At 33.8% G+C, this 19367-nt stretch overlaps 2 protein-coding genes across 16 annotated transcripts in view; one reads left to right on the top strand and one right to left on the bottom strand.

Annotated features, from left to right (window-relative positions):
* Positions 1-19367, bottom strand: part of LOC128214384 (microtubule-associated protein RP/EB family member 1-like) — a 42712-nt gene that overhangs the window by 12437 nt on the left and 10908 nt on the right. Inside the window, exons 1-4 of one of the 15 annotated variants that reach the window (XM_052920810.1) lie at positions 17053-19291; positions 15506-15822; positions 14905-15167; positions 13195-14559 (exon numbers count right to left, since the gene is read on the bottom strand). In XM_052920810.1, coding sequence (XP_052776770.1) covers positions 13518-14559; positions 14905-15167; positions 15506-15793 — 1593 coding nt within the window. In that variant the 5' untranslated portion in view covers positions 15794-15822; positions 17053-19291 and the 3' untranslated portion in view covers positions 13195-13517. Of the gene's footprint in view, positions 1-506; positions 546-1424; positions 1559-5281; positions 5424-6565; positions 6733-7646; positions 7679-7980; positions 8231-8687; positions 8706-13194; positions 14560-14904; positions 15168-15505; positions 15823-17052; positions 19292-19367 lie in introns of those variants that run through there. The other 14 variants (XM_052920811.1, XM_052920813.1, XM_052920812.1 and 11 more) reach the window with 14 other exon arrangements.
* Positions 9139-12365, top strand: LOC128214382 (uncharacterized). The gene is made up of 3 exons (XM_052920809.1): positions 9139-9591; positions 10433-10596; positions 10969-12365. The coding sequence occupies exons 1-3, from the start codon at positions 9181-9183 to the stop codon at positions 12116-12118; spliced, it is 1725 nt and encodes a 574-aa protein (XP_052776769.1). The 5' UTR covers positions 9139-9180; the 3' UTR covers positions 12119-12365.

The following is a 19367-nucleotide window of genomic DNA, read 5'->3' as shown; positions in this document are numbered from 1 at the left end:
CTTTAATAAGATATATTTAGAATCTCTCCGCATCCCACTGGCAGAGACATCAGCGCAAACACTAAGTACACACAGAGAATTTCTACACTACAACAGTATTGCATTGAACCACACAATTTGCAAAAAGAAATAGTAAACAGATGTGATACTTTCTATATAATAATATATAATTTTAAGCAATTACAGTTATCAAGCATATAATCTCTTTTACAACAAATGCATCATAATATCAACAACATTTTATTCAAAAATACAACATTTTGTCATTGGAATAGTTATGATTATCATTATTACATAAGAAACAAATAATTATTCCAATTTTTATAAAAATACCTAATATGGAGGAAAATTTATTATTATACTAGAAATACATAATTTGAAATAAAAACAATGTTTTAGTTCTATTTGTTTTTTGTTTTTTTCATTATTTAGAACAAAAAGTCAAGGTGGATAGAAATCAAACTGTTTCTCATTGCCACCAATTTTTCTTGTATGGTTCTACTTACCTGGAAATAACATGTCCATAAACTGACAATAGGCTGCTCCTGCAAAGTAAATTGACATCGATTGATTTCTAACACAATAAAACTTGAGATGAAGCTCAGACAGGGAAAGGTGACTAATGTGCAGGAACATTTTACCCTGTGATCATTCTTAGATCGTATTAAAACAACATGACTGTTAATTTCTGGATAAAATCTTAAATCATTTCATAGGGCAAAACTTAGTCCTTCGATTCTAGTTTGTCCAGTTAGCGCACTCGCTTAACACCAATGTGACCCAGGTTCGATTCTCGGCCTGGGAGCATGTGAGTTTGGTTGGTATTCACAAAGCCAGACAAGTGGGTTTTCTCCCGGTCCTCCATTTTCCCCCACAACACAAGACCACACTCTCGCTCAACATCATGCCAAATAGAGTGACTCAGCATAAGTTAACAAAACTTTCTTCACAATTGTTGTAAAATAAATAAAGTTTAAACTTAGCAGTAATACACATTCTAATAATTTTACATTTTGTTTTGTGGTTTACTTTTCTTCGGTTTTGTAATTGTTGATTCACTACTTGCATGGACTTTGCTATAATCCGCATGTATATATTTCTAATGCACAGTTTCATGCATTATGTGCAGTGTGAGTATCCATTTAACCTGTGCAAAACTTGATTTTTTTATAGAAATATTTCCCAAAAAAGTTAACTGATGTTAGGGGAGAGTCGTCTAATTTTATAGGTGTCCACCACCTGCCCCAGAGAACATCAGTATTCCCACCTTATGAGGGCAAAAAGACACATTACTAGTTTCCCTCACAGAAACGGACACCACAATTGAGCTTAAAATTAATTAGTTGTTTCAAACCAACTTTCTTATCACCTCTTGTACAATAAAAGATATGAATATACCCAAACATAACAGTAAGTCTGCAAACCTGTGCATAATTCTTCTATCTTGCTATACGAGGTCTGTAGGGAGTCGTTGACCCATGTGAGAATATCGTGTCGACTAAGGTTGTCTTGTGTACAACTCGTACTGTACACGTTCACCGCCATACCGTTAACTCTACTGAAACATATACAAATAAGTTATAACACATTAAACACTCTATGAATTATAAACATTTAGGAATTTGAAGAACCTGATTAAGAACATGTACAAAATACATCAGGAAAGGCTTGTTAACATGAACCATGTGATCATTCTTAGATCGTAATGTAAAACAACATGATCAAAATTTCTGTCCAAGATTTTAATCATTTCACATGGTTATAACAAAATTGTGACAATATCAAGCAGGGATAATTCTAGTAAGCCATTTCCGCGATATCTCGCATAAAAACAGGGTTCGAATTTAGACTCGCATACTCGCAAAATGCGAGCGGCATTTGCAAATTGCGAGTGACTTTTATTCAAGCTCGCAAAATTTGTGAGTGTTTTTTTTCTAGACCACAAAATGTTAAAAGGAAAGTAGAATAAACATTAACTTTGCTACAAAGTCGAGTGTAAACAATCTATAAATGGCATCACTACCAGTTAAGAGACAACAATATGGAGTCACGCTCTAGTAAGTTTTCAAAAATAGAACAAATACGGAAAAGGCCGAGTTTTATCTCGAATCTTTCCGGGGATGCTCCGAGGTGTGCATAATACAAAGTGAAAACAATTGAGTTGACATGACGTAATCACCAAGCTCAATCATTGGCTAAATTTAGCGCTTTCGCGAACTCTCGTAAAACCCTATCAACCTTTGAATATATCCGCTCAACTGTCAAAGTGAATAAACTTCCGATATATTTTATAGTCCAAAGCATCCATGCTACATTTACTGTTGCTTTTATTTATTCTAAATTTATACTGTTATTGTTTTTAATACTTACAAACTTAATCAGTTAATGAAATCTGTAGCGTTCTCGCCGAATGGGAATTACCCGATGGCGAGGGTAAATATAACCCCCTCAAAGTGAACAATGTCAAATTATTGGACAGCTTTGTTATCAAAAAGCGGCCAGCATCCGATGAGTCATCTGTACCCCCTCCCCACCCCCCCACCCCCCCAAAAAAGAAAAGAATAAGCCAACTACAATTTATAGTAGTTGAGTCACTCAAGATGGATCCTTTTAATATTCATAATATGTCTTAGTTGTAAATATCTACTTTAATTAGACAATATTATAAGGGAATAAAGAAAATAATAAAATTGCAAGTTGATTTTTCATTTTGCGAGTTGCCTCAAAAAGCACTCGCAAAATTTTGCGAGTGCTCCTCAAAGTTAAATTCGAACCCTGAAAAATCGCTCAAATCGCATCAAAATCACTTAAATGCGAGACATTCTCGCGCTTGATCGCAGTTTGTGTATTTTGTGCCTTTTCCATTTTGTTGTTTTACAAAATAAAGCATCGTAGTCGCAGATAGCTTCGTGTTTATATTTATTGAATTACTCACGAATTGCCTTCCCTACATTGAATGCATTTGTCTTATTGAATGTTTTGATCGATATCGTCCACGCACTAAGTCTTGTTTTCAAGCGTTTTTGTGACCCGGAATAATTTTGTTTACGCGGGTTACAAGTTCTGCATTTTAAATGCGTCTACAATATCGGAAGCGTCAAAATGTCTAATCAGATAACGTTGTTTGCATTCCTTGAAAAAAGCCTCTGGACCAAAATAAAATACCAGGTTCAGATGAAAACAACAATGGAAAGCCTTTATCTCCCAAAAAAGTCAATGCACCTTTCAGCAAAAATTGCTTAATCCTATTTTTTGCTCAAATATAAGGAGTATGAATGTTCATGCTGTCTGAACTGTTAACAAGTGTTTCCTTCTAGTCAAACAAGTGTATATATTATATCTATATACCTATATCTTGTAAATTTGTAAATATATTGATATTCATGAAACAAGTTACTGTTATGCATTGTTTTATAACTGCGTTATCCATGTATTATAAAAAATCTCACTGAAATTAAAATTCTCTCACCAATTTTGGATAAATGGGAGCAATTCTCTCATTGAAAATCTGACATAGATTTATCCCTGATCAAGTAAATAATAGAAAGAAATTCCTCTTTTCATTTACATCATAGTGATTAAAACAATCACAACACAGCAAGCCAAAGAATGGTAAAAATACTTTCAAGCTTGTTTAGAATTGCGATTATAAAAAATCTGGCTTGTTAAAATTTCTTGGCCAAGTACACCCAGTACCAAGGCCAATATCTGGTGGTGTTTAAAAAAGGTCTAATTTCTGGAACTAAGTCAATACAAATCAGCAAATGCTATTCCAATTTCATGCATTGTTTGATGCCAGTTTGATACAAATTTATTCCCCCCCCCCCCCCACCCCCTCCTCCTCTAAACATCAGATACAGGATGGCACCCACCTGCAGATATTTCATGGTAGTTTATAAACAAACCATCATTTCCAGACTATAAAGAGGCCTCACTTGATCTCTATCATACATGACATTACATTCTGTATTGCTCACAAGTTAACATCCATACATTACTCTAAGAATTAACTGCTTAATCAATTGAAAGCTAATCCAACATAAACATATCCCATATGCAAATGATTAATCCCAACAATGACCGAGAATATTGAACCACCATTAACACAGTTGCCACTGGCCTCTAAAACAGCTCTCTAAGGGATCGAAAACCACCCAAAACATGACATTTCACAGAAATATTCACATATGTTTTGGATATACAATGTTTTTTATTTTTATTTATATCTTTCAGAAGAAAAACTAACACGAACCATGAGATCATTCTTAGATCGTATTGTAAAACAACATGATAAAAATTTCTGTTCAAGATTTTAATCACTTCACATGGTTATAACGAAATTGTGATGATATCAAATAAATAATAGAAAGAGATTACTCTTTTAATTGAAATAAGTGATTGAAGAAATCACAAGCCATCAAGCCAAAGAATCAGGCTTGTTTACATTTCTAAAGCCAAGTACACCCAGTAATAAGGTCAACATTTGGTTGTGTTCATTAAAAAGTCTAATTTCTGGAACTAAGTCAATACAAATATCTAATTGCTAATCAAATTCAATGCCATTGTTCAATGTCAGTTTGATACAAATTTATCCACCATCTTTCTAAACACCAGATACAGGATGGCACCCACCTGCAGATATTTCATGGTAGTTTATAAACAAACCATCATTTCCAGACTATAAAGAGGCCTCACTTAATCTCTATCATACATGACATAACATTCTGTATTGTCCACAAGTTTACATCCATACATAACTCTAAGAATTAACTGCTTAATCAATTGAAAGGTAATCCAACTTAAATATATCCAATATGCAAATGAATAATCCAAACAATGACCGAGAATATTGAACCACCATTAACACAGTTGCCACTGGCCTCTAAAACAGCTCTCTAGGGATCGAAATCCACCCAAAAACATAACATTTCACTATACACATTTATAACCAAACATTGCTATGACAAAAATCTTATAATTATGTCTGAATTGAACTTTTTGTGGACATTTATCCCCCCACCCCTCCATAATATAATACTTATTCATGAACAATTCAGTGGTCAAAATTTTCACAAGCCCTGCACTGGTAAAATGCCTTCCGGGCTTGCTCAAATTCTGAATTTTATATAGCGGGGCTTGTTAAAAATATGCTAAACAATAGTATATAATAAGAATTCGGGCTTGTACATCCAAAAGTCTAATTTGGATGACTGAAACATGCATTAATATACGTTCAATAAAACACAAATACATTTGATATCTTTATCAATCATAAACATACCTTATTTCTTAATTAGCTAATTCCACTCAAATGAATTCTTACACAGATTTTTCATCACAGTTAACTTATTTCAGAACAACACCTCTTGTCTGGTATACATGCTAAAAACAAAACTTCCTGAATATATACACACATTCATTGAAAAGCTGGGAGTAATTATTAATCTTACATAGCTGCACGAACGATATCATCTAACTGCTCTTCTCTTTTCTGAGATATATTCGGCCAGAACATATTTTTTTTTAAAGAATTCAAGAACTTGGAATCTACATAACTTCAAGCTATTAAGATAAAAATAATACTACAAACACTGAAAACAAGAATTTCCAGATCACAAAAAAACAATGTATAAAAACTAGAATTATTTACAAGTATGTCAAACCAGTAATTGCTTGATTTAGAGTGCCAAATTACAACTCCAGCATTTCTGCAATTATCCTTTCAAGTAGCCAGATATCCAGATTTCAAACAGTTATAAAAACATCCAGAAGCTAATTATTACATCCAAAACATTAATGAGGAACTTCACCAATATTCTGAGCAACTTAATCACAACATAGAATAAATCCCATCCTGAAATCCAGTGATTAATTTCATTCCTTGGTTAAAACAGGAGTTCCAGTGATCATTCTTAGATAGTAAATGAGCAACATTGTGTTACTTCTGCCAAAGTTTTTAATCTTTTCAAAGGAACTCATTGGTAAGAATAATAATGACAATCTTACTCAACTCATGAATATACAAGTTTTGACATTCAAAGAGCTCTGCACTAGATAGCAAGCATAAAAGTGTGCATTTCATTTTGTCTGAAAAATAAATCTTCTTTCATTACAACTCAATCTTACTTACTGCTGTTACTGGTGAATATAAGTGTTTTAACATTCAAAACTGCACTAGGAAGCAGGCACAAAATAGTGCATTTCATTTTGTCGGAAAAATAAGTCTATTTTCATTACAACTCACATAATCTTACTCACTCATAAATATGAGTGTTTAACATTCAAAATTGCACTAGAAAGCAGGCGTAAAAGTGTGCATATCGTTTGTTTTCAGAAAAATAAATCTCTTGTTCATTACAATTCAGAGTTGCACTGAGAAGCAAGCATGAAAGAGTGCATTTCAATTAGTCAGAAAAATGAATCAGTGTTTATTACAACTCACACAAATTTCATATCATTAATATTCAATAATTATAAACATAACTGCTTTCTCAACAGCTGAACAAAATCCACTTAAATGAACACTTATGAGATGATAACAACATAGAATTCCTCATAACAACACCTTTTGCATGAGGATCTAATCTTTATGATAATGAAACTTTTCCTGAAGAAATTCTAGGTATAAATCCATTCATTGAAAAGCTGAGAGTCATTATAAATCCAGCATAGCTGTGGTGAATGATGTCTCATACTGCTCTATTATTTCCTGTAAAAACAAGAAATATAAAAAGAAATCAAGAACCATGATCCTACATGTATGTAAAGACTTAAACATTATATACATTAAATATTACAAACAATATACTAAAAACAAAACAACACTCTGTGTCACACAAGTCACTTCAGAAAAACTTGAATCATAAGTACAGTCTCTAACACAACTTACCAATATTGTCTTGTTTAAGTATTATTAAACTAATAAAAACACATGAATTCAATCTCCAGCATTTCTGCAATAAATCTTTCAAGTAGCCAGATATCCAGATTTTTAACAGTTATAAAAACATCCAGAAGCTAATAATTCCATCCAAAACATTAATGATGAACTTCACCAATATTCTGAGCAACTTAATCACAACATAGAACAAATCCCATCCTAAAATCCAGTGATTAATTTCATTCCTTGGTTAAAACAGGAGTTCCAGTGATCATTCTTAGATCGTAAATGAGCAACATTGTGTTACTTCTGCCAAAGTTTTAAATCATTTCAAAGGAACTCATTGGTAAGAATGATAATGACAATCTTACTCAACTCATGAAAACAAGGTATTTTTTACATTCAAAGAGCTTCACACACCACAGAAGCAAGCATAAAAGGGTGCATTTCATTTTGTCTGAAAAATAAATCTATTTTCATTACAACTCACATAATCTTACTCATTCATGAATGTAAGTGTTTTAACATTCAAAGCTGCACTAGAAAGCAGGCATAAAAGAGTGCACATTTCATTTTGTCGGAAAAATAAATCTATTTTTAAAACAACTCACATAATCTTACTCACTTGTGAATATAAGTGTTTTCATATACAAAGCTGCACTAGAAAGCAAGTATAAAAGTGCAAATTTTGTAGAAAAAATAAATCTATACTCATTACAACTTAAATAATTTCGTAATGAGATGATACCAACATAAAATTACTCACATCAACACCTCTTCCATAAGAGTCTAATCTTTGCAAATTGCTATAAAAAAAACCTCTTCCTGAAGAAATTCTAGGTATGTTTAAACCATTTCATTGAAAAGCTGAGAGTCATTGTTAATCCAACAAAGCTGTGGTAAATGATGTTATCTAACTTCTCTTCTATCTTCAGAAACAACAGGAAATATTAAAAGAAATCAAGAACCTTGAACCTACATGTTTGTACAGACTAAACATATACATAAATTATTACAAACAACACCAGAAACAAAACAACACTCTGTGTCACACAAATCACTTCAGAAAAACTTGAATCTATGTCTGTAACACAACTTACCAATAATGATCTTTTTTAATTTAACTAATTAAAACACAAACTCAAACTCCAGCATTTCTGCAATAAAACTTAAACCAGCTATCCAGGTTTCCAATAGATTTGAAAACATGATGAACTTCACCAATATTCTGAGCAACTTAATCACAACATAGAATAAATCCCATCCTAAAATCCAGTGATTAATTTCATTCCTTGGTTAAAACAGGAGTTCCAGTGATCATTCTTAGATCGTAAATGAGCAACATTGAGTTCTTCTGCCAAAGTTTTAAATCATTTCACAGTAACTCACTGATAATAATGATAATGACAATCCTACTCACTCCGAAGGATAAGTGTTTTAACATCCAAAGCTGCACCAGGAAGCAAGCATAAAAGATCACATTTCATATTGTCAGAAATATAAATCTACACAGTGAAATTACCAAGCACTTATCTGCATTGAAATTTTCAAACTTTGTAATAATGTAAAGCATGCAGGATCTCATTCAATTTGTCAGAAAAAGAATCTCAACAAAATACCAAGTACCTGTGTGTGTTCTAATTTAAATTTAACTATGTTACAATGTAATGCATTTAAGAGCACATTTATTTTGTCAGAAAATAAGCATATATCAAATACTTCTCTGCCTTCAATTTAAGGCATGTTTAAGTGAAAATACCACAACAGGTGAAAAATGTCCAAGTCAATATCAAAATTAAATATTTACCTTTTACATTTCATTTCTACTGAATGCTAACAATATTAGCTACGAAGACCTATTGAGTACCATTTGAGTAGTAAAACTTGTATTGAAAAAATGCTCATATCAGGTGTTTGAACTATAAATTTGATTTATTGTATTGTAAAATTGTAGTATAATGCAATTTCAATTGTTACTTACACCAATGGGCATTATTCCAATTAAATGTAGAAAACATTCTATATTATAAATATGGGACAAAAGGGTGAATTTATAACACAAAATAAAGTAAACCAGACCTAAAGAGCGAAATGCTCTATAGGGAATTAAGCATGGCATCAAAATGAGTATTTAAATTATACTATCATCAATTATTCAAAATGTGCTGCCTTTTTTCTTATGCTGATCTAGAGCTAATGCCAATAGGCCTAATCCAAAACTAGGTTGTCTCCCTTGGCAAATCATCGGTAACGTCCCCTGATTATGACTAATTCTACTTCCGGGGACTCATAAAACGAAAATGGCGGACGACGACAGGATAGCAAATGCGTGTAGAAATGACACATTAGACCGTTGTAAAGTTGATGAATTGAAAAAGTATTTGCGCAGTGTTGGACAGTATGTATCGGGAAATAAATCTGAATTAATCGATCGAGTGAAGGGAGCATATAAACTGGGACTTGGGAATGTTTATGATTTACAAGAATCGGATCGATCTGCATTCCTGAGGAGAGAAAATGAACGGTTGCAGACTCCAATAGGGGGGAAGATGACTCATCCATCGTGTATCGACAGTTGGAGTGATGATGTGTCATTGATTCCGGATATGACTGAGAAGGACATTTATAATTATTTCGTGTACAAGCTGAACACAAAACGTCAGTTGAAGTCAAAGGTCATGTACGAGGATGGGCACATACACCGCGTCCAGGTAAATATTCAGAAGACATGAAGAAACTTAGTTAGTTAAATAAATAAATTACATCATATTGAATGGAAATCTAAAAAAACCCTGTACCTCTTATATATAGTTATGCTAGCTTTGGTAATACTGGCAAATGTCACACAAGTGAATATTAGGGTAAAAATAGAAAAGTAATGCAAGTAATATGAGTTTACGGTCTTCGTGGTTAAATAAACTCAGATAACAGTGTCTGCCAATGGTTTTCATGTCCAACAATAAATTTATTAATATTCTTACTTCAGTAAATTTTCCCATGAAAGTATTGGTATTTTAAATTGGTAAATTTGCCGTTAAAATACAGTGTGTTGAAGATGTTTAAAGAATTTGATAATAAATTAAACCTAATTGCGAAAAATGTATGTGTTCTTATTTTTTAAAGCTGCACTCTCACAGATGTTCTGTTTTTACAACTTTTTTATTTTTTGTCTTGGAAAGAGCAAATTGTTGCATGAATATCTGTAAACCAATGATAAAAGATTGTTGACAAAAGAACAGATCGCAGGGTTTCATATTTCCATTTGAAAATGCATGTTTTATGGCTTAAACCGTACTAACGGTTTCAGAAAAATGCATAAAACATCAATTTTTTAACTGAAATATAAAAATCTGTGACCTAATTTTTGTCAGCAGTCTTATGTAACTGGTTTCCATGCTTTTTCGCAAAAATTGGCTTGTTCCAAGACAAAAATTAAAACAGCTGCCTAAATGTTCAATCTGTGGGAGTGCAACTTTAAAAAAATTGTGGCATTAATAATAACAGTGTTTTTATATTCTAGCTTTGATTATTGTTTTAATAATTGTTCTTCAGGTTAACAACCCAGATGAAAACGAGAGTCACTGCTTCGTTAGATGCAAGGCGATTCCTTCAATGCCTTCAACAAACCAGAAACAGTGTCCTGACTATGATGTATGGGTGATGCTTTCAAAGATGACTGGTTGCATAAATTCTGCTGAATGCAGTTGCACTGCAGGGTATGTTCAATTTTCTACTTGTAAAACATAACATGATATTCATATTTTGGTTAGATATATTATAATTAAAACTGAGAAAATATAATAGTTTTCCAAAATCTGCAGGCTGGGAAATGGAAGAAGTTTACACCCCGCATTCCGGGAACATCCTAGGTAAAGCCTTTTCCAGCTATTTTCAGCCCAAAAACAAATCCACCGCCTTCACTCGGCTCTGTGTTGCAACCTAGAAGGTAAAAACACCACCCATTTTCCCCACTGTCCCAGGTTTTCCCCTGGAGCTTGGTGGCTGTGATTACAAATGGCTGGTGCATTACCTAACAGTGATTTATTTCCAAGTAAATTTTCTATCAGACTACATTTTCTATGTTTCAGGGAAGGCGAAGGCTGCAACCACATAGCTGCCCTCCTGTATGGCATTGCAGACATAACAGAGAAGAAGAAAGATGGTAAACTTGCACCAACATCAGTGAAATGTAAATGGAACAATCCTAGGAAACGGAAATTAACCCCCAAAAAGTCTCAGGACCTTACATTTCAAAAGGTGATTCATGGGAAGCAAAGTGTAAATAAAAAGCTGTCCGTGCCAGTTTTCAATATACAGAAGCCAGTTGATGTGGACAAGTTTAAGGACAAACTTCTTGGCATGGGTGCAAATGCTGGGTGGCTGAAGAACTTCGAAGTGAAAACTGACTCCATCTTTATTCCCAAACTGAACGAAATTAATTTCAACTTTAGTGATAGTGTAAACCTTAAAGACCCAAAACAAACTGATTTCTTTAATTCATACTTTAAATCAATGCAGATCACAGAAGTTGATTGCATGACAATTGAGTGTCTAACGAGAAGCCAAGGCCAGTCCGATTTGTGGGCACTAGCAAGGGAGGAGAGATTGACGGCATCAAACTTTGGGCGCATATGCAAACAAAAAAACACAACGGAACCAGATTCTGTTCTAAAAGACCTGCTAAAGTACAGGACATTTGATACCATATACACAAAGTATGGACGTAACCATGAGAGTGTGGCGAGGAGAACATATGAAAAAACTATGAGAAAATCCCATCCAGGATTAAGTGTCAAGAAATGCGGCCTGCTTGTGACACCAGAGTTTCCTCATCTTGGTGCCAGTCCAGATGGATTTGTAAACTGTACGCATTGCGAGAACCATAATGGCCTGTTAGAAATTAAGTGTCCAGCATCAAACAACTGGAAAATGAAAGTTCCGGAAGAATGTGCCATTGACCCAAAATTCTTTTGCCGTTTAGGTGCCGATGGAAAATTATTACTGAAAAGGACCCATAATTACTACTACCAGGTTCAGGGACAACTTGGGATTAGTGGCCGAAAGTGGTGTGATTTTGTCGTTTGGACATGCATGGGTATATCAGTGGAAAGGATCTATGCGGATAGTGACTTTTTCAAGGACAACATGTTGCCATTCTTGAATGACTTTTATGTGAAAGCTTTGCTTCCAGAAATGTTCACTTGCCGTGTAAAACGAGGGTTAAAATTGTTCACTTAAAAATGAGGCCACATTCTCCGACTTATTCATAATGTTCATCTGCAGAAAAAAATGTATTTTACTAGTTAGTAATTAGTTTATCTGCAAAAAATATGTTTTTCAATAAGATTAATTTAACTATTTAGTAAAAATGGCATTTTTATAATCAGTTATGTGAAATTGAATCTATTGGTACATTCTCTAGACGCACTTTTTGTTATTATTTCATTGGTACATGTATGTTTGCCTACACATTAAATATTTCTGAAGGAAACTGTATTTTATTTTTTGAATGATATGCTGACAGAAGAGCAGTAATAGCAAGTAAATACTAGGAAAGCTATTTGTGTTGACAGCTTAACTCATTCGATCACAAGCTAGAACACATAACTTTCACAGAAACAAATCCTGAATTTTACTTCATAGGTATGTCAACTGCTCACAAACAATCCTTTTAAAGTGACTCGCTCATGGTTTATAAAATGCACTTTTTTTAATTACAAAAAATTGTGGAAAATCATAAGGAGTGTTAAAACAAAAATACCAAAAGCTGGAACCCTTCAGCAAATGTTGATATTTGCTCAAATATCATCTTTGAAGACCACAATTTTCATAAGCGTTTTTATAATGTGATTGAAAATTAATTTCGACTGTGGTGTTGCATGATTGGTTAATTGACATTATCACGTGATGTTATCAATGTATCCATAACAGGTCAACATACCCAACACTTGTTAAAGTCCCGGTGGCCATGTGGACTAGCCGGCTGTTTTCTATATTTTTTCTTGACTTGACCAGCTTTACCAAAATACTTTTTTCGATTTCATAGAGTAAAATAATGATAAAATAAGTGTTTTCAGATGCATTACCGGGAAACTAATTTTTGGTCCAAAGACATGAGCGTGTCACTTTAATGCTCACATAATGAACACATATGACCTTTTGTGTGAAATAGCTCAACTATTTACCACCATGTGCACTGCTCTACAACAGCAATGATTGGATAATTGCGAAAATGAAATGACACAGACTGGAAGTCGACATTTTATTACTTAGAACAACTTCAATCGTTACAAACAAAAGCAATTATACAATGATGAATAAATGCATACATGGTTTAGTTCATATAACTTAAAATGTTCAAAAACTCTTTTGCTACTATACTTAATTATACTAAACTATAATTGCTGTCAATCAACAGCAGTATTAGTAGTTTTTAATATATACTACTCAAACTCTTCAAACTGTCATATACTTTGTATTTATTTGAAAATTAAACCCCCCAACTTAAGAAAATAGGTGGGGATAAGTCATTTCATGTTTTTTTTGCTAAATCCCCCCTCCTGGAGTAGACACTGATTCTGAGGCAAAAGTTCAGGTTATGATGCACAATAAGAATTACACATGTATTACAGAACGGTCAATGGGGTACAAGAGGGGGCTGTAGGTTTGTCAACTTCGCACACAATTTCCACACTTTCGAAGCACGAGATGACATTGTGATAGGCATCACACCTTGGACAATTCTGAAGTTTTTTATGCGCTCCATTTGTCTTTCAACGTGGATCCTAGCATTAGCAATATCCCTTGTTTGCTGAACTTCACGTTTTGAGAATTTAGAGTGTCCACGTTTAAAGGGTGGTATGACCAGCTTTATTCCTTTTGGTGTGGTGAGGTCAGAAATGATAAATCCTTTATCTGCCATTATAGAATCACCTTCTTCACACAAGTCAATTATCCCACTGTTGTTGGTTATCTTTTTGTCACTTATCGATCCAACCCACAAATCTGATACAAATGTTACATGCCCTGAAGGACTGATCCCTACTAAAGATTTCCAAGTAATATGGGATTTATAGTCGCTGTACATCAAAGATTTTAACTGCAGCGAACTCGGTGTTTCAGTTTTGATTTCGGTGCAGTCAATAATAACCCTAGTGTCTGGAAACTTGTCTCGGAAAAGTTTTGGCATGTTAAATTTTACAGCTGACTTCGATGGCCACATAATCAAAAAATCTAATTTCATATCTAGATAGTCAATCCACTTATTCAACAATCTGCTGCAGGCTGCCTGTGAAATGCAAAATCTAGCTGCTAAATCAGCCACTAATAGACCTAACCTTAATCTCATTAGTACCATGAAAAATTCATCAATAAGTCGTAGAGCCCTAGGTCGACCACCACTTGACTTCCTACATCGAGTTTGAGGTTTTTCCTGCATATCGCCCATTTCGTCAAATAAAGCATTAAACAATCCTTTGTTTGGTATTCCAGTGTAGAAGTTCAGTTTGGACGGATTGTCCATGACATCCTCATACACTAGAGTAGGAAGCATTGCCTGCACTCCAATACCTCTCTGCTCACATGTATCAGTTTGGGTACTAATACTTCGAAATGTTTGAACCGATTCTGTCTGTGTACCAATCGTCATCGTCGGTATACAGGTCTGTGTTTCAATCATCCTGAAACGAAATTAGTTTTAATTTATTCAATTTTCAAAACTATTTATTTTTTTGGGTGGGGGTTTGCAAGTTTTCAACATCAACAACTTTGGTATTTAAAAAGCGTTTGCAGACATTACAATAATCATGCAGATGTTTAACATCCAGTTTAAATATCAACAAGTCAAATGACGAACAAATGTATGCTATATTAACGTATACATTTTTTAATACACTTCATTTCCTCTTTAAATTATGTATTTCACCATTGAAAGTTGAAATTACAACTATCAAGCACAGCAATCCTTGTGTTTGATACAATTTACCCTTAATCATGTCTACCCATTTATAATCAATTGGCTGTACCTGATTGCACTTGGTGCTGGAACCGGTTCACATGTGTAGTCATGGAAATTTAGGGAAACATCAAGGTTGGATTTGTGGGATTCTTGTATGAAAGACGTCTCAGCATCATCACCGTTCTGATGATCCCCTACTTCTGTTGCTGGCATTTGAAGATCTTCAGGAGTCTCTGATTCTGATTCCAAACGTGTAGCAATGAAAGGCTTGCCTTGAAAGTTTACGTCACCATCGTATGTGTCTGGTTCTTGTTCATTCTCATCAAGCGCCTGAATAACATAATGCACTCAATTCAAAGACAAATTTATGAAACATATCAGATGAAATTTTGATCAATAATTATACCCATATAGAACAGAAACAAGTTTATTCAACACATATGAGGACGAAATGTTCAGTCTGAACATGTATGGGCTCCAAATTTTATCAAAATTATCTGTTATAATATATGAGTTAAAAGATGGGGTGGGGAACTATTATAATTTTATGTAACAAAGATAAGTTGTTCTCCATCTGTCACTCCATATTTAACATAAAAGTACTGCTCTTATTGAACATACACAGTTTCATATAATGTCAACAAGACACTTTAACAATAGTTACTTACTGAGCTTAGAAATATTTTGTCAGTCCCTGACGCAGTCGGAAATCTAGATGGAAGGGTATGGAGCATGGACGGACCCGCACGATCAACAAAATGTTCACTGCATAACAGTTTGTTTTCATTCCACTGAAAACTTTTCATCACAGTCTTACATCGTTGTATCCAGACTCGTTTAACACGTTTATTCTTTGGGAAACGATGAAGGGAGACCGTTCTACCATCGATAACTTTGCCACGAAAAGTTCCCTTACAAACACAGCAATATTTCAAAGATTTCCTCTTCGTTTCCATCGTTCATCGGTTTATTTAACTAGCTATTACTGTAAACACGGAAGTAAATATGAGATTTTAGTCCTCGGAAGTGAAATTACTTTTCGCGCATGCGCATAACGACCAATAACGATAACTCATCAAGGGAGACTACCTAGTTTTGGATAAGGCCTATTGAGCGTGTAAAACGTCAAAAACATAAAAAATTAAACATCAACTTTGATCAATGGAAGACTATATTTCTTTACCATTATTACTACATGTTAATTGTTCACACTTCTCTCAACATATTTCTTTACCCTTCCATTTTTCACCCCCCCCCCTTCACCTCAAAACCCTTTAAGTTCATACACTAATAATTCAGACAAACATGTTTAATTTCAAAATTAATTTATTTGCGTATTTGGGCCATTTTTTGAAGGTACTCAGACGATGATCATTGATTGTTTTCAGATCATATGGTATTTTCTAAGCAGCCTAGTAGCAAACATGGTAACACGCTGCTTCTAAGTACATATTTTTTTACCCTTCTTACTACATGTTTCTTCATCCTTCTCACCACATATTTCTTTATCACAGAAAACACTTCCAACAAGTCACTGCTTTATTTAAATTTTAAATGGTAGAATTGAGGTTTTGACAATTTGGTAAACGCTGTATTTCTACTCTTGCACACTGTGGTCACAAATTGGCTCAGAGAGAGCACATAGAGAGCTGATTTTTTACCTTCTGTACCCTTTGCATAGGAGTGTTTCTAGGATAAAGAATGACATGATGGCTCAAAAGCTTGAGCAAAACACTCTTTGGTTTGTATAATTATTGTTTCTTTTCATAAACTATCCGTCAAGTCAGGGACAAACACACAGACTGTTTCAGTAAAAGCAAAATATTTCACAGAGTCAGTACCAAAAGCTTTATTTCACAAGTGGCTGCACCATGAGTAAACTGTTAACTCCTCATATTCACAAAATATATTTCAATCTTACACAGAAAGTTTTCATTCCTGCATACATTCCGTTAAAAATGATATTTATGTGACATTTATTTGGAAAAATGCATAAAATCTGAGCTTAATGACGTCATAGGATTTTTTCTTCCCGGCACGGTGCTCATTTACATTCATTTCTCTCATTGAAATAGCTAAAATGTTATAAATCATATAATATATTGATAATTTCACTGTTTTAAAGAATGAGTTCATCAGATATAATCCACCATCATTTTTCAATCAACCACTAGAAAGTATGAAATAATGTAAAGAATCTCCACAAACGACTTACGCTGGCAGACAAAGATGAACATTTCTGTATGAATGATACGGACACATGTACGATCTTGTCACCAATGAGTTACGAGCTACACTCCATAACTCCATCGCTCTCTGTCGCTGACGAACTCGTTGTTTTTCAGTGGAACCCGCTTTCCACATTGCAAAACACACAGACTTATGTTAACACACAAAAACGGAAATCAATGTTATCTTATTTATATTTCTTATATAAGTATTTTATCCCAGGAATGCGTCTTATTGGATATGGTGGTGTCGACCATGTAAAATTGTACATTTAATGACACATTCCAAGTCACAATGCAACATCTGGTAAGTTAAAACATCAATACCAAACGGGCGCTAAGTCTAATATGCTGGATGATATAATTACAAACGGTACATCAGCATGTTTGAAGCATAATTATATCAATAAAGTTTTACAGTACATCATGAATATTATAATTTGGCCTTCAGTTTCATTATACTTGATATATAACTATCTGATTGGCTGTCAGTTTCATTATCCTTGATATGACTATCTGATAATTTCCATTATGTTACAAATACAAAAAATATAATGTATAATATACCATATAATGTAACAAATTCTTTCTAAAAATTGTCCCCTGATTTTTTTTTTATTTCTTTGAAAGTTGGGGACATTAATCACAATACCAATTTTTCATTGATCTCAATAGTATATATATTACAAAGATTACTTTTAAAATAAATTAGAAACAAGTAAGAGATTGGACAATTAAGCTGCAGCAACATAGCCATTCATTGACTGAAGATATTGCCATGCCAGTTTATCACTCTTTTTTTTTTTAAAGTTGGGCACCAAAATCTATAGGGTTCTATACTGACCATGACCAATGTTTTTACCAAGTTTGAAAACTCTATACCAAGTCATTCAAAAGTTATTGATCGGAAATAAAAGTATGACACAGACATCGTAGGACAATGCAATTCCCTTTTGTCTACAAAGCTCTGCAGGCAACACAATAAAAATCACGTCCACGGTTGATAGGCGGGATTGAAAAATTAATATAGGTAAACTTTTCCACAGCATGAAAACTTGCCCCGAGGGAAGACTGACACCTTGGAAGAAACTAATGGCAAAATATTGAGCTCAAAATCTTTTTTGGCGAGATGGTAAAATGTATACATTTATGTGCAAGTAAAAATCCAGGTCTTTTAAAGCAATTCCCATGAGTCAGAGATTTTAACCCCTTCCAAATCGGAATGTTTTTAAATTCTCAATTCTGAAATTTTCATTCCCAATTTAATAATTTAGCCATAAACTTTATTTATGATGGTGAATATATATATATATATCCCTAAATGTCTAGAAAAAAACATGAAATCAGTATTTACGTCATGCCAATTTGGTGTGCTGGTGTCAACATCCTATCAAAAGTTGAGCAATCTTCAATGGCTAGAGACCTGCCAAATCGAGGGAGCAGGGTTTTACAGAGAAAATTGGAACAGGCTTGGCCTTTTATTATTGGAATTTAACACGTAATTTAACGCTTTTTTAATGAGAAATTTAACATGTCAGCTTTAAGCTCAATTATTCAAATACTGGAAAACTGGCATACATTTAGACAGAAAAACAACAATAACTGTGTATTAAATCAGCTCATACAAACATACTATTTATTCATTACCTGCTACAGCAGGTGAAAAAACTCTGTTGATGTTAAACGATTGGACCATGACAAAAGTAATAGAGACTGGATTTTTTTGTTCATCAGCACAATCAAAAGCCTTTTCTTTTGCTGTCTTGATTTATCCTTCATTTTTTTGGCCAACATGTTTGTCCAAAATAAGATACACAGAAACAATCTACATCGACAATCATATCAGAAATGAAACTTTTTGTACCGGCACGACCAGAAAACATTTATTTCAATAACATTATCCGAAGCTCTGCTAACACGGTTATAAATCTTTATTCCAATTGCTTAAATTCACCAAGGATCATCATTTTTAATGCGTCATTTGTATGTTCCTACAGGGATCCCCCTTCCCATTGTTAAAGGGGGAAACATACTCCAGCACCCACCTCTGAATGCACCCTTTTAGGATTTCCTGATATATGCTTCGGACTACTTGATCCTAAAGAGACACTCTCATGTTTTTTAACTAAATTTTTTTTTCCATGGGTATGCATCTGAAAACACAAACATTAAAATTATTTTACTCTTGAATACTAAAATTGCAGAAAAAGCTGCATTAAATTTATTAAACAAGAGCTGTCACAGTATGTGACGAATGCCCCCGAATGTGACATTGACCTACGAACAAAGTCAGTACATGAAA

The sequence above is a fragment of the Mya arenaria genome, chromosome 13, assembly GCF_026914265.1.
Source record: "Mya arenaria isolate MELC-2E11 chromosome 13, ASM2691426v1".
NCBI classification, from domain to species: Eukaryota; Metazoa; Mollusca; class Bivalvia; order Myida; family Myidae; genus Mya; species Mya arenaria.
This window is presented reverse-complemented; position numbering and strand designations above follow the sequence as displayed.